Consider the following 14578-nt stretch of genomic DNA (forward strand, 5'->3'; position numbering starts at 1 on the left):
ATAATAAATTATGGTCAGACATAAGAAAATTCGAGGACGTCTCTGACGTCACAGCGAAATCTATTCCTCTCAGAATCAACATTTCACAACAAAGATATTCATTTATTTAGGATTTCCTATATCTCCAAAGTTAAGTTTTGAACTCAAATCAAGCCTACAGGTTATGTAACACTCGATAGATTTCCATTTCGTCAGATAAATTAGTAAAGTTTTCTTATAATACGTTCCAATGTCACTTCCAGAATCCATAATCCAAGTTCAATGAATGAATGAGGGTTTGTAAATTGTAATCGATTTTAAATCATTTGCAATGCAGTGGCTGTACAAATACATTTGCAATATGAATAGTCAATGTGAAATAAATAAATAAATAAATAAATAGCCATACAACAAATGGAAAGGAAAATTGTGATTTTAAGGGCATACACTCTTTTTCTTAATCATCCAATTAAAATCATTACAAATTATGGTATAGTAATTTAATAGTATTGCATCCAAATCCATACTACATTGAAATAATGTAGAATTATCCCCAGATTTTGAGGTTTTCATGGGATATACTGCATTTCGTCTGAAAGTGTGGCCTTTGAATAGAAATGATTAGTTTAATGCATATTTTTTGTTTTTAATTCACTTTGGTACTGTTTTCAGAAGTAATGAGTACATTTTTAAACTCTTCAAAATTGATCACACTTGTAAAAACAAACCTGATCTCCTGCTTTCATTTGGTTTAATCACCAAAACACAACAGTATATTTCAAATCACCCTTGTTGCTAAATTAAAGAAGTCATAGTAATGCATGCTACAGTTGACACATTATAAAGTAGACTTACATTAATTATGTAACTGACTAGCTTCTATAATGTATGTAATGGTATTATCTATACATTGCCAACGGTCTCCCTCCTAATAAAACTGATGTCTGCACAGTCTATTGTGTCTCTCTTTTGTGTTGTTTCCTAACATAACTAGAAGAGATGGAAATGAAAAGTAATAATAAAAATCCCTGTAATGTGGATACAGTTTTTCACTGTAATCTTCAAGTCTTCTCTAATGCCATTGCTTCAGTGAGTCCCTGAGGAACGTCACAGCAAGAAGTGATAATGACATGAAACTTGGAGAAAAATGTGACTTGCTTACATAACATTTCCCATAAATATCCCTCACAAGACATTAATTTGTTGTTCTTTAATGCTCATCTCCATTTTAATGACATGATGCTGCTCCATTTTGTTCCATATTTAATTATGTTTCACTTTCTTTCTTCATAAGAAAAGCAGAATAAAAGACAAACATCAAAGATAATAACAGAGAGAATGGAGTGGTTGATCAGGAGTGCTGTTTGTCATGAACAATACGCTGTTTTAACAAAAAGCTGTTTATGTTGACTACTGAGCATTTGGGGATCTAGAAGAGCTGCTTGTAGACAAAAAGAAAGAACAATAAAACAATAAAATAAAATGCCTTGAACCCACCCACACAAGTCAAGAAAACATTTTAGGAAATACCAAGTTCTGTCATGAAACTCTAGATGGCGCAGGCTGATTGGTCTTTAATGCAACCTGATGACTTTTATATCAATAACTACATGCCACAATCTGATTGGTCAACATTTAAATAGCTAGTTAGTGTTCACTATAGCAGTTTGCAGCGCTTAAAGAGTTTCTCTGAAATTAAACATCTAGATACATTTCAGTGCATTATTGCCTTTTATTTCTAAACTAGATCAGTGATGGAACAGATATATTTCAGCAATTAAGTTCATCAGTTCGGTGTTAATGTTCGGTATTCAGTGATAAAGTTCATTATAGAATTAGTTCAATTCATCCATGTGTCTTTGTTGTAGATGGGTCAGTTTGGTGTTGATTCAGTCAGGTTAGTGATAGTGTAAGTTAATTAATTATTAAATTAGTTCAATTCGTGGAAACATTTTAGAATACTGTTCCGCCATTAGTGAATAAGTGCACTGGAACGAATGAGTAACACAATATTTATAAGTCATTTGTGCAGCTGCGTTATGCCTTGCATGCTCACAGCAGTGTGCCTAGGTCGTTGAAAGTTTCTATACTTGCTTTGCATTAGCAATAATCTATAACAGCAGGAATAATCAACAGAAGCAGAAATATTAGCAGCAGCAGCGTAGTAGATCTATTATATGCCAAGACCAAATATGAACATTGTCCATTATCTATTACCATGCTAAACATTTCAGAGAGTTCTGATATCCTTTTATATGACTTTTATTTTAAAATTATGTTCTTTGGCATTGTCTTCTCTGTGTTCAAACAAAGGCACATCCTCTTTCTTTTCGAATCATGGTTTTGTCCACAATCATCCCTACAGTGCACCATTTTAGGAAACAACCGTTTGTACAGTTGTAGTGTGTGAAACCACAGTGGACATAAAGTAACTCATAACAAATGTGCAACCAATGTACACACTAATGTTACTAATTAAATGTCAAAATACGTTGACTTTTTTTAAATCCCTTTTGGAACTAACAATGCACTCATAATTTTTGTTGGGGTTTAGCATATTGGTGTGTACACATTTGTAGTCACTAAATAGTCAAACCAAATTAATTGTATAAAATATTTTATAATAAATATAAAATATTAATATTATATTCATAGTAAAATAGTAGGCAACTGTTCATATTATCAATTAACTACACAAACGTTTTGAATGATAAAAAAACTTATAAGCATTTGCTTACAAAACAAAGATATCCCTTACCTATTTCAAATATATATGTGATTATACAAATAATACTAATAAGTTCAAGATCAACAACCACAAATCTAGTAATTATACAAGAAGGCTGATTCTGTCTGCTGGGTGACTGAAATGTCTTGCTTTAGTTTTTACTTCCACTGTACAAATGGCCCTTCATGGTAGTTGCCTCCTTGCACCATAAACACAAACTACACCATAATATTGAGAAGATCTGAAGAAAGCGGTGGGAAGGAGGGTCAGAATCTCCAGGTGAAGGGAACATGGCAGAAATAGCAGAGTGGACTGTCCAGACAGAATCAGAGGGACGATGACCCATGACAGAGCCTTAGGAGTTGCGAACCAGGGTGGTGCCAGGGGGGCTAAAACAGAGGAAGTGTCAGGGAGACTGGGGAGCAAGGTGGAGCCAGGGGGCTGGAGAACCAGGTTTACTCTGCTGGGCCAAAGGGCCAAGGTGGAGCCAGGGGGCTGGAGAACTATGGTGATGCTGCTGGGCCAAAGGGCCAAGGTGAAGCCAGGGGCTGGAGGATCATGGTGATGCTGCTGGGCCAAAGGGCCAAGGTGAAGCCAGGGGCTGGAGGATCATGGTGATGCTGCTGGGCCAAAGGGCCAAAGTGGAGCCAGGGGGCTGGGGAACCAGGGTTACTCTGCTGGGCCAAAGGGCCAAGGTGGAGCCAGGGGGCTGGAGAACCATGGTGATGATGCTGGGCCAAAGGGCCAAGGTGAAGCCAAGGGCTGGAGAACCAGGGTGACTCTGCTGGGCCAAAGAGCCAAGGTGGAGCCAGGGGGCAGGAGAACCAGGGTGACGCTGCTGGGCCAAAGGGCCAAGGTGGAGCCAAGGAATCTAAGGACCCAGGCAGAGCTGGGGGCTGAGAGGACAAAGGTGGAGCCACAGGGAGTGAGAACAACAATGGAGCAAAATCCAACAAAATCCTCAGCAAAAACGGGAATGGCAACCCAAAGTGGAGACAATAGGACAAGGGACCAGAGTGGAGTCAGAGGGGTGGAAGGCCATAGTGGAGCCGATGAGTCGAAGGGTCCTGGGCATGTAGAGATGATGGAACTAGGATGCTGGGCAGAACCAGTTGAGATGAAGGAGCTAGGAGGCTAGATGGATCCAGCAGAGATGATAGAGTTGAGAAGCTGGGTGGGACCAGCGGAGTAGGAATGAGGCTGGGATCAAGGGTGGGAGGCAACCTATGGCACCTGACACAACAGTGCGATGCGGGGCAAGATTTGATGGCCTAGTGCGCGTGTGTACGGTAAGGTACTCATGTGTTTTTGTCAATTGCGGGAGAGTAAAACAATTTGCAACAGAGTTTTTGTTCGATGCTGAGTTCTGGATGCTGGGGAATCCTCTGATTATAACAAAGTGTAGACATTATGAAAGATTCACTGTGTAGTCAGCTTCATTGACTATGATGGAGCTTTGTGATCCCAATGAACTTAGATATTAGCTTAATTATTAAGGGAGTGCACTTTGCACACCAAACCACTCTGTCATGCCAAACCAGGCACTCAGTAGACTATGCTTGCTTTTATGTTAAATTAACAGTGGAAGTTGAATGTTGATGTTTTTAATAACACATAATTTATCGGGAGCATTTATGCTGGGATGTGTTGGTTGTGACTAGGTGACGCGTAATTTGAAATTATTTCATGGAATTTTCATGGACGTTTAGAAAAATTATATTTATGCTTTTTTGCTGGCGGAAGCAGGAGAAGGCAACATGTATTTTTGCAGAACAGAATCCAAAAGAGTATTACCAAATCCTCATCATCTGAAGATTGTCTTAACAGGACAGTGTTACAGAGCAAATGAAAATTGGTCATTCCCACAAAAAAATTCTGAAACCATTAATGTTCATTGTTGTTGTACTGAAGTACAATACTGTACTGTCCATCCATAAGAAAGACTTAGAGATAGGAATTTCCAAATGACTTTTGACATGCTGATCCAGGTCTAAAACAAGTAGTTCCAGTAGTTCCAGCCATGGAATACTAGTTAGCTTGATAGGTGCAAATCTGGCCTTTGACATTATCAGCCTACAGTTAATACAGTTTTTAAAAAATGGCACCATAGGCCAACTCTGAAGCATCGTTAAAGTGGTTAGAGTGGACAGCAAAAAATAAAACAGCCAGCCATCTTTTCAACTGAACTGTTATGTGCTCATGTATCATGCCAGAAAGGAGCAGTTGTCCAGTTGTGAACCTTGAGGGAGCTTCGCTGATTATGTGGAGTGGGTGCTGGTATCCCGTAGATCATCTCTGACCGTTGGACCAGCTGACGATGACCCCCACCCCAATCCCAACCCAGTGCCCGGCCAGAGACTATCCCACTGTGAGGAGCAACAGCCCAAGCTCACCTCAGCCCAAGAGCCCAGTCCACCTGGCTTCTGCACCTGCACTCCTTCCTCCCTCGACTCGAGCAAGGACCATCGAGCATTCGGCCTTGCCAGGCTCCCTCGGGCCATCCTCTGTTTGCCGACTCTCCACCCCTATGGCTACGACTAGCTCCGCCTCGCCCTCTGTTGCTCCAGTTTCATCTCTGCCCTCTGAATCCCTCCTTCCTTTCAGGGTGTTGTTCCTGCAGCTCCTTCGCGGCTGCCAAGGTCTTCGGTGTCTCTGCACTACATCAGCTCTTCGGCTGCGTGGTGGGCTCCACCTCCTACATCGCCGTTTCCTCCGGTCATCTCCATGGTGCCGTCTGGACTCCAGTGGAGATTGTGGGAGTGCAGTCCTAGCTGTGGCATAGGTAATCACCTGCCTGTCCCTGTTTAAGGCCATTCCCTGAATCACAACATCTGCACCACCCTAGACTTTTCATTCAATCCCTCTCCTGGACTCTCGTCCTCTGCTTGAGTCTCCTCCTTCATTCATCTACTGGAACAAGGTTGTGCCTTTCCAGAAGGGGGCATAATGTCACAGTTTCACTCAGTGTGGACTTTGTTTTCATTTCTCACTGTTTCCCCTGCCCTAATTTTTGTTGTTCAGTTCAGGTAAGTGTGTCTAATCATCCTTGTTTTCCTGTGTATTTAAGTTCACTTGCTTCTGTTCATTGTTGTCGGGTCTCATCAATGTTTCGATAAGTTACGCCACTCTGTTTATGTGGATTTACCTGTAGATTTATTAATTGGCCATTTACCTTCATCTTCATGTGTATTCTAGCAATACAATCTGTAACACTCGCAAATTCCAGGGGATTTTAAACTGAACCGTTTGTGCTCAGCACCAGGCTCTTTGTTGCAGGTCTGTTAATCATCTTGGCTTAGAATGTAAAGCAATCATTTTCCACGTCCCACAGGACTGAAAGGTTTCATTCGTATGGCAAATCTTTTTGATTTAGTTTGACTTTATGCACTGAATTGGCACAGTATTCAACAGGTATTGACAATGGTATTCAGGTATTCTTTAATTGGTACAGACTTCAGACAGTCATCCACGCAAAAGTTCAGCTTTACCGTCTCCAGAGAGTCCTCAGAGAAACTTCTCCAAAGAGGTGGACTGGTAGTGGTAATGTTTAGGTGGTTTGTCATGGTCATTATTGGCATTTAAGGTGATGGTTTCTTCTCTGAACTTGAGAAGAACTGGCAGGAGTTTGTTAGGGAGATCTGGGCCTTGATGAAAATTTAGCGAAATAACCTTGTACCAAGCAGCACATTTAAAAACAATCAAAATTTTGACTGCCTCATGTGAATGCAGCAATGTGTGATGAGGCAGGTACGATACATATCCATCACCTCTGTTGACGTCTCAAACTTTCTCTGCATGATGCCTTTGCAGGGAGTCACTGTTACCTTCAGGTACCACTGCTGCAGTATCTGATCCTTCTGAAGCTGCTTTCCTAGTAAATCCAGAGGATGTTTGCCCATTAAATGCTTGCTTAGTAATAGAGGTGGGTGTTCCTTAAGGGATAAACATTGTGTTGTTGCCATATATTTTAACTGCTTGTTTATTCCAGAGATCCATGACTTGCTTATCAAATATCAACATTGCATCATTATTGATGTCTGGATCATTACGTTTCCAAAATCTATAGCTTTCTATAGCTTTCAGCAGTTTTCGGCTTGTATGAAACTGGCTAAAATTGTTGCGGAACTGTCAGCTACTGGTCTGTGTAGCGTCCACCCCAGTCCAGTTAATATGACAAAAGATGGAGTGGGAATATGATATGGAAAGAATGCAGACTATTTTAATATCTACCAAACAAAGGCAAATCCAATTTAATATTCTGCATCAAACTGTTAATATACTCCTGAGAAACTTCACATGTTAAATACTGACATGTTAAAAAATGTCAATGGTGTAAAAGGTCTGAAGGCTATTTACTCCATATGCTTTGGAATTGTCGTATTTTGAATGACTTTTGGGAATATATATTTGATGTATCTTCAAAGGCTATAGGTTATTATTATAAATATTAAATCATTATTAGTAATGATCCTAGAATTTGGATATCCGAACAATTTGGATACTGGTCTATTAGATTCCCCTCTTCATAAAAAAGTATTTCACTCTGTTGGCAGGAACTGAGGGGAAAAAATGTAGCCTATGTTAGTGAACTGGAAGTCAACTCATTTTCCATCAAGAAAACAATGGATAAATGAACTCATGTCATATTGCACCCCTGGGAAAATCCTTTTCCATGTTAGGAAATCACCGGACAAATTTGGGGATCTTTTCTGGATCATTTACCTTCTCTTATTGCAAATTAATTGTAATTACATTCCTTACATGTTAGATCTTATATTAACGATTAGTACAGCCAAATAAGTGAGGTCTGAATTGTGTGGTGTTGTAACAGATGGATTTTCATTTGAAGAACCAATCAAATTGTAGGGAAGTTATGTAATGTATCATGGCATTGTTGCCATACCCCTATTCTATAAAATAGAAAAATTCATATTCTCAATGGAATCTGTCTGAGATCCTCCGGCCTTGCTTCTTTTTGAGAGATTCCAACCCGATCTCACGACCAAGTCGTACGAATTCGACGAATGATTAAAAAGTGGCTAAATCGTAACAATTCATACGACCTCACTCGTACGAATTAGTACGATTTTGCTAAATCGTACATATTTTACGAATTGGCCAACTCGTATGAATTCATACGAATGACCTACCCCTTACCCCGCCCCTAAACCTAACCATCACGTGGGTTTAGACAAATCGTACAAATTAGACACTTTTTAATCATTCGTCGAATTCGTACGAATTGGTCGTGAGATAGTGTTGGAGATTCTCTGGAGAACTGCTCTGAGATCTCCCGGTCTTAAAGCATTTAGAGGACATTTGCTGAAGTCTTTCAGTTATTACTGCTGTGCAGCAGGTTTAAAGAAGCATGTTAGTTTAAGGAAACAAGTTAAGAGTTAGGGAACCAGGACAGTTGTCGACGGTAGACGCAGGAGTATAAAGATTTATTTCTTCTTTGATTTAAGTTTGGCCTCCAGTAGCTCTGTAGTGAACTTTTACATTAATGTCCACTCACTGGCATAATTTCCCTCAATTTGAGACCTGCATTGGACAATCTCTGCACCATGGTGCTGCGAAGGCAGTGATTTGTGTAAATCTTGAGGTGCCTGCTGCTTTACAAATTCTCTGCAAGAGTGTTGCAGGGTAATTCACACCTACAGGTTCTCTAGTGTATCTACTGTCAAAAACGAGAAAAAAATCACTAAGAATAAACACAGCCGATATGAGAATGTAAATTATATTTAGCTAACATGATTTATGTGTCACTGTGTGATCTACGTACCAAACACATTTAGAGAGGTTTTGCCTTTTGGGGTGCAGGTAAAAAGCAGGGGGGTTTGTTTGCAGAAGAGACAAGTACTTTTCTAGAGATGCGACAGGACAAAGTGGGTTCCCAGTTTGTTGGAACATGAAGGCACGTCTGCTCTCCTTTTTTATCTCATGTGGATCCTTGTGTTTTTTGTTTTTTCATTAAAGCTCAATCACAGACAGCAACATAGTGTCGGCCCGGATCCGACCCACATCGGGTACACGTGGATTCCACACAGCTGATGTGGCCACAGATGTGGCACTTTGTTGCTAGCTGGATTGTGACATCCTTGAGACCATTGTCATTGGTTAAAATTCTCGGTTCCCCCTCTTCATCTACTTCTGAAATGTAACTGCACGTCAAACCAGGCTTTGTTTCTTCAAGTCCTTCAGGTGTTTTGCATGGGATTGAGCACATCAGACAGTCGATGCTCCATTTTATCACGGCCCTCTCTTCTCATCGTCTTTACACCTCCAGCAAAAATGTTGTCATTATTTGATGTGGTGAGTTGGTCTCTCACTAAACACCAGGACAAACTCAAAGGTGGATTATTCAGATATCTGTTCACGTACGCTAAATTACTGCAACGCTTTTCACGACACCAGTCACCCTGGGGTTACTGCACGGTATTCATTTCATTACGAGTTTTCTCGAATGTATCGGTATTATCTTCCAGCACTGGAGCATGACGGTTCATTCTTTCATTCTTCAGTGCCACATAGTAAACTAACCGTTTTATAAAATGCATTAAAAACCAAGCACAGAAATTTAGGCATTATTTTTCCCAAGGTAGTGTCCCTAATTTTGGTAACAGGGTTGCATTTATATCTGCATTGTATGTTAATATACACAATGTATTTTTTTCAGCTCATGGTTGAAAATTGTGCTATACAGGACTCCCTTGTAAAAGAGACTGTGTCTCAATGGGACATTTCCTGTTTATACTTTATTTAAACAATACTACCATATGCTCTATTGGGTTGAGATCTGGTGACTGTGGAGGCTTTTTTAGTACAGTGAACTCATTGTCATGTTCAAGAAACCAATTTCAAATAATTCAAGCTTTGTGACATGGTGCATTATCGTGCTGGAGTTATCATCAGAGGGATGGGTACATGGTGGCCATAAAGGGATGGTCATGGTCAGAAACAATGCTCAGGTAGGCCGTGGCATTTAAACGATACCCAATTGGCACTAAGGGGCCTAAAGTGTGCCAAGAAAACATCCCCCACACCATTACAGCACCACCACCAGCCTGCACAGTGGTAACAAGGCATGATGGATCCATGTTCTCATTCTGTTTTCAAATTCTGACTCTACCATCTGAATGTCTCAACAGAAATCGAGACTCATCAGACCAGGCAACATTTTTCCAGTCTTCAACTGTCCAATTTCAGTGAGCTCTTGCAAATTGTAGCCTCTTTTTCCTATTTGTAGTGGAGATGAGTGGGACCAGGTGGGGTCTTCTGCTGTTGTAGCCCATCCGCTTCAAGGTTGTGCGTGTTGTGGCTTCTCAAATGTTTTTCTGCATACCTCGGTTTTAACGAGTGGTTATTTCAGTCAAAGTTGCTCTTCTATCAGCTTGAATCAGTCGGCCCATTCTCCTCTGACCTCTAGCATCAACAAGGCATTTTTGCCCACAGGACTGCCGCATACTGGATGTTCTTCCCTTTTCACACCATTCTTTGTAAACCCTAGAAATGGTTGTGCGTGAAAATCCCAGTAACTGAGCAGATTGTGAAATACTCAGACCGGCCCGTCTGGCACCAACAACCATGCCACGCTCAAAATTGCTTAAATCACCTTTCTTTCCCATTCTGACATTCAGTTTGGAGTTCAGGAGATCGTCTTGACCAGGACCACACCCCTAAATGCATTGAAGCAACTGCCATGTGATTGGTTGATTAGATAATTGCATTAATGAGAAATTGAACAGGTGTTCCTAATAATCACAAGGTTATATTTCTTTCATTCCATATGATGATGTTTGGAAAAATAATATATAGAAACAAGCACATAGAACACAATAATAAAACATTTTTGGAAAAGCACAGTACATCCATATCTTCATACACTTTTAATGTTTTCATCACATGAGAACACAAAAAGGTCCAACAAAATCGGACCCCATTTATTATTTTTTTTATACCTTTTTTAATTGACATGTCATGACACATAATAAAATGTCCAGCTGCCACTTCAAGTGTGTAGTCAGCTCAAAACAAGAACATCCATTAAAGTATGGAGTGCAAAAGTGCATGTCAATTTCATTTGATGTAAAACTGGTATACACTGTACATATAGGACACAGCATTGATACAGTAAAAGCAGGGCAATACACATCAGTCAGCCGTTGACATGCTCCTGACAGCATTTGTGTAGCCCATCCCAATGAGACAAATAGAGACAACAGAGAATAAGTTCCTTTCTTATAGAAAGAACAATTTCCAGATACATCCAGACTTTAGCAAGCAGTAAACATTAATAACATAAATATACAAGTCATAAGTCAACATGGATAGACAGCAGTTTCTCTAACTCAGAGTGATGTCCTCTGGATCAGGAGAAGATCATTAGGAATGGAATACTGCTGCTTATGTCTTGTTCTGATTTTGCATATATTTAACATATCATTCTTTATATTTTATTTCATTTAAAAATGTGACATTTGAGCATGGTGTTCTGGTCACATGAGGCGTGGGGCATCAGACATGAACAGGCTGGGCTAGTGATGAAGGCTCAGTTTTTTTCCTGATTTCATCTTGGTTTGTGAGCCCAAGTTTGTCCTCATATTAGCGGAATCTGGTTGACTGTTTCTTTTGTTGTGTTCAAACACATTTAATTTTTTTTTTAACAATAAAAATCAAGACTCTTTACAAGAAAGGAAAGGCAAAACATGAAGGTTTACTTACAAATAGGTTGGTTGGATATTAAACACTAAAAATCAAACACCTACCCTCCTACTCTCAGTCTTCATTTTCTTTATAATCGTTTTGTTTGACAAAAAGTTGAATGCAACGCAAAAAGAAATATCCATTTATGTATTGGTCACGGTGGGGTCTTGGTCCTCCATCAGGCAGTTCTGTTGTTAGCTGCTGTGCAGACTCAGACTGTGGTTCTGGAAAAGAAAACTGGGAGTTAATAAACATTGTAACCAATTCTCAATTCATCCCAAGCATTTCCACACTGGGTTCGTATGAACATATATTTCATACACATTGAATCTGAGTCAAGACTGGTTTAGATTGCAAGAGATTCGGAAATTGGCAGAAGACTACAGTATTGCATTGCTTTTGTTTTTACATTTGTTCGAACATTATTGAAATGTGACAAATCTACAGTGGTTTAATGAAAGTGCCTGACCTTGACCAGAGTATATTTCTCAGAACAGAGACAATGAGTTGGGAACACCTGAAGGAAATATCCTTCATAAAGGAAGGGAGCTTATGTAACAGTAAAAGCCTCGGGAGATTAGCAGGACATCACTGGAATTCATTTTCTGACTCTCACAGAGCAGCATGATGTGGACAGTCTTTCTCCCTCTCAGTGTTAGAGACAACTTAAATGGGAAATACTGACCCAGACAGCAACATAGTGTGGTATATATGAATTCCGCGCATACCAAATCTGGGTTGACACTGTGTTGCTGTCTGGGTGATCCAGGTGGGACTTTAGCTGGTTGGTGCGATCCAGCGTTTTTGAGTGATTCCGTCCATATTCAGACAGCCCACTTGGCACAGTGGTGGTTGTTTTTCTGGTCAACCCAACAGGTACAGGTCGGTTTGAAGGTGGTCATTAACAAACTCCTTCACATTGCTGCCCTGAAAATGAAAAATTCCTCAAGCTGTTTGAAGTAGTGGAGCTGGCGGAGACAATACACACTAGAGATGCCGTGAAGAGGATTCACATCTTCCCAAATAAGACATGTCTGAATCTGAAATCGCCCCCTATACTATGTATAGAGCGTTATTTAAAGGGTTAGTTCAGCCAAAAATGAAAATTCTGTCAGTATTTACTCACCCTCATGTTGTTCCAACCCCGTAAGACCTTCGTTCATCTTCGGAACACAAATTAAGATATTTAAAGATATTAAAATCACTCCTGTATACTAGTCCATAGGCTTCTTGAGGGAATGACTTGCTGTCCTCGAAAAGTCATTAAAGACATCGTTAAAATAGTCCAAGTGACTACAGCGGCTCAATCTTAAGTTTATCAAACGACAAGAACACTTTTGTGCGCAAAAAAACAACAAAAATAACGACTTTATTTCAACTATTCGTTTATTTCTCCCTCTGCGCGAGTCAGGTAGCTAGTTTAATAGCGTAAGCTTCTGTTATTGTACGTCACACGCATCACACACACATGACCAGCGTCGACCAATAGTGAGCCTACGTGTGACGTAGCTCTACGCAATCACACTACGTTAACTGACTTACAGGCTCATGGAGAAGGAAGTGAATAGTTGAAATAAAGTCGTTATTTTTGTTTGTTTTTGCGCACAAAAGTGTTCTCGTCGTTTGATAAACTTAAGATTGAGCCCCTGTAGTCACTTGGACTATTTTAACGATGTCTTTAATGACTTTTCGATGCCAGCAAGAGTCATTCCCTCAAGAAGTCTATGGACTAGTATGCAGGAGCGATCTTGATATCTTAAATATCTTAATTTGTGTTCCGAAGATGAACGAATGTCTTACGGGGTTGGAACAACATGAGGGTGAGTAAATACTGACAGAATTTTCATTTTTGGGTGAACTAACCCTTTAAGGGGAACAGCCATTTGTAATGTTGTCCAAAACCATAGTGGACGTTATTGAGTGCACTTATTCAATCCCACATTGCACTGCAATAACAGGTGTACAACCGACGTACGCTGAACAGCTGTCAGAATTTGCTCACTCATTTTCATTCACCTCTTTTAGTGAACAACAATAGAGGACTAACGTAGGGAATAGTGAATGAGGGTTTAGGGGGCGATTACTGATTCAGACAGTGTCAGAGAAGCGGGAATCCCCCTATACAGAAAAATAGTGTCTATTTTGCTGTCTGGACACAAGGACGCTATGCTGCTCGACTTCTCCAATACCCATGCCTCGACCCCGTCAAATCCCCAAACGCTCTGTCAACTGGAAAACCAACTAAATTGACAGAGCATCATGAGCACAGAGCACCAGTCCAGACTCATTCCCTTCCTGGATGCTATCTCTTTCCCCCCAGATGGTATCTCTCAGATGTTCCACAATGGGTCAAATTTGGTTAGAAAAATCCCTCCCTCTACCCATCCATTTATCCTTTCATCATCTGGCACTCTTTCCTGCAACAGCGACCAATGGTGCAGATTTATCATGGTCAAACACTGTACAGTCTGATCCGATAATACTGTAACATTGATAACTAATGTTGTCACAATTTCATTAGGCCACCTAGCAATCGTTAAGAACTATTGAGGCCTGTTCACACGGGACGAATTTCACGCAATATTCGCCAACGTTTAACGCCTCGTGACTAAACAAAGGGCGTCAATGTGAGCGTGCACACCGACACGTAAAACGCCACCCGTAACAGCTTCATTTAAAAAAAAAACAGCTCTGGTTCGTTTTTTTTTTTGTTTTGTTTGACGCACCGCGTCAAAAACTATCCGGCCAATGAGATGGGCGCTTTTGCTCACGTGTCTGGAGCTTCTGAAGTTACAGTAAAACAAAACTTGGGGGCGCTCAAACATAAAACGGTCTTGCCGAGCACACATACGGAATGGCGGAGAAGATATATATGCCGAGTAGCGTCACCGTCTACACTGCCAGGAAGAAATAAGACGAGTAAGATGCAAGGCAAGATGAATGTAGAGCAGCTGGTCTCGTTGACAAACGCGACAGCGACTACAAACATCTTGATAAAAGAGAACTGTTATGGAGTGTTATTGCAGAGCAAATGGGCGCCATCTAAAGTCAGGGAATGAATTTGCATGTTCACTCAGCTCATCGTTACCAAAAATCTCTTGGGTGTGAATACAAAACGCTGGCGAATAACATGCGCCGTTATTCGTCTCGGTGTGTACGGCCCTTTAC

At 40.5% G+C, this 14578-nt stretch overlaps 1 protein-coding gene across 1 annotated transcript in view; it reads right to left on the minus strand.

Moving 5' to 3' along the window:
- Positions 1-10580: 10580 nt before the first annotated feature.
- LOC120461542 (zinc finger protein 521) overlaps positions 10581-14578 on the minus strand; it is a 115174-nt gene continuing 111176 nt past the window's right edge. Inside the window, exon 8 of the mRNA XM_089130877.1 lies at positions 10581-11634. Within this exon, the coding sequence (XP_088987003.1) occupies positions 11605-11634 (30 nt within the window). The 3' untranslated portion in view covers positions 10581-11604. The remainder of the gene's footprint in view (positions 11635-14578) is intronic.

The sequence above is a fragment of the Pimephales promelas genome, chromosome 5 (genome assembly GCF_988280905.1).
Source record: "Pimephales promelas chromosome 5, fPimPro1.hap1.1, whole genome shotgun sequence".
Lineage (NCBI taxonomy): Eukaryota > Metazoa > Chordata > Actinopteri > Cypriniformes > Leuciscidae > Pimephales > Pimephales promelas.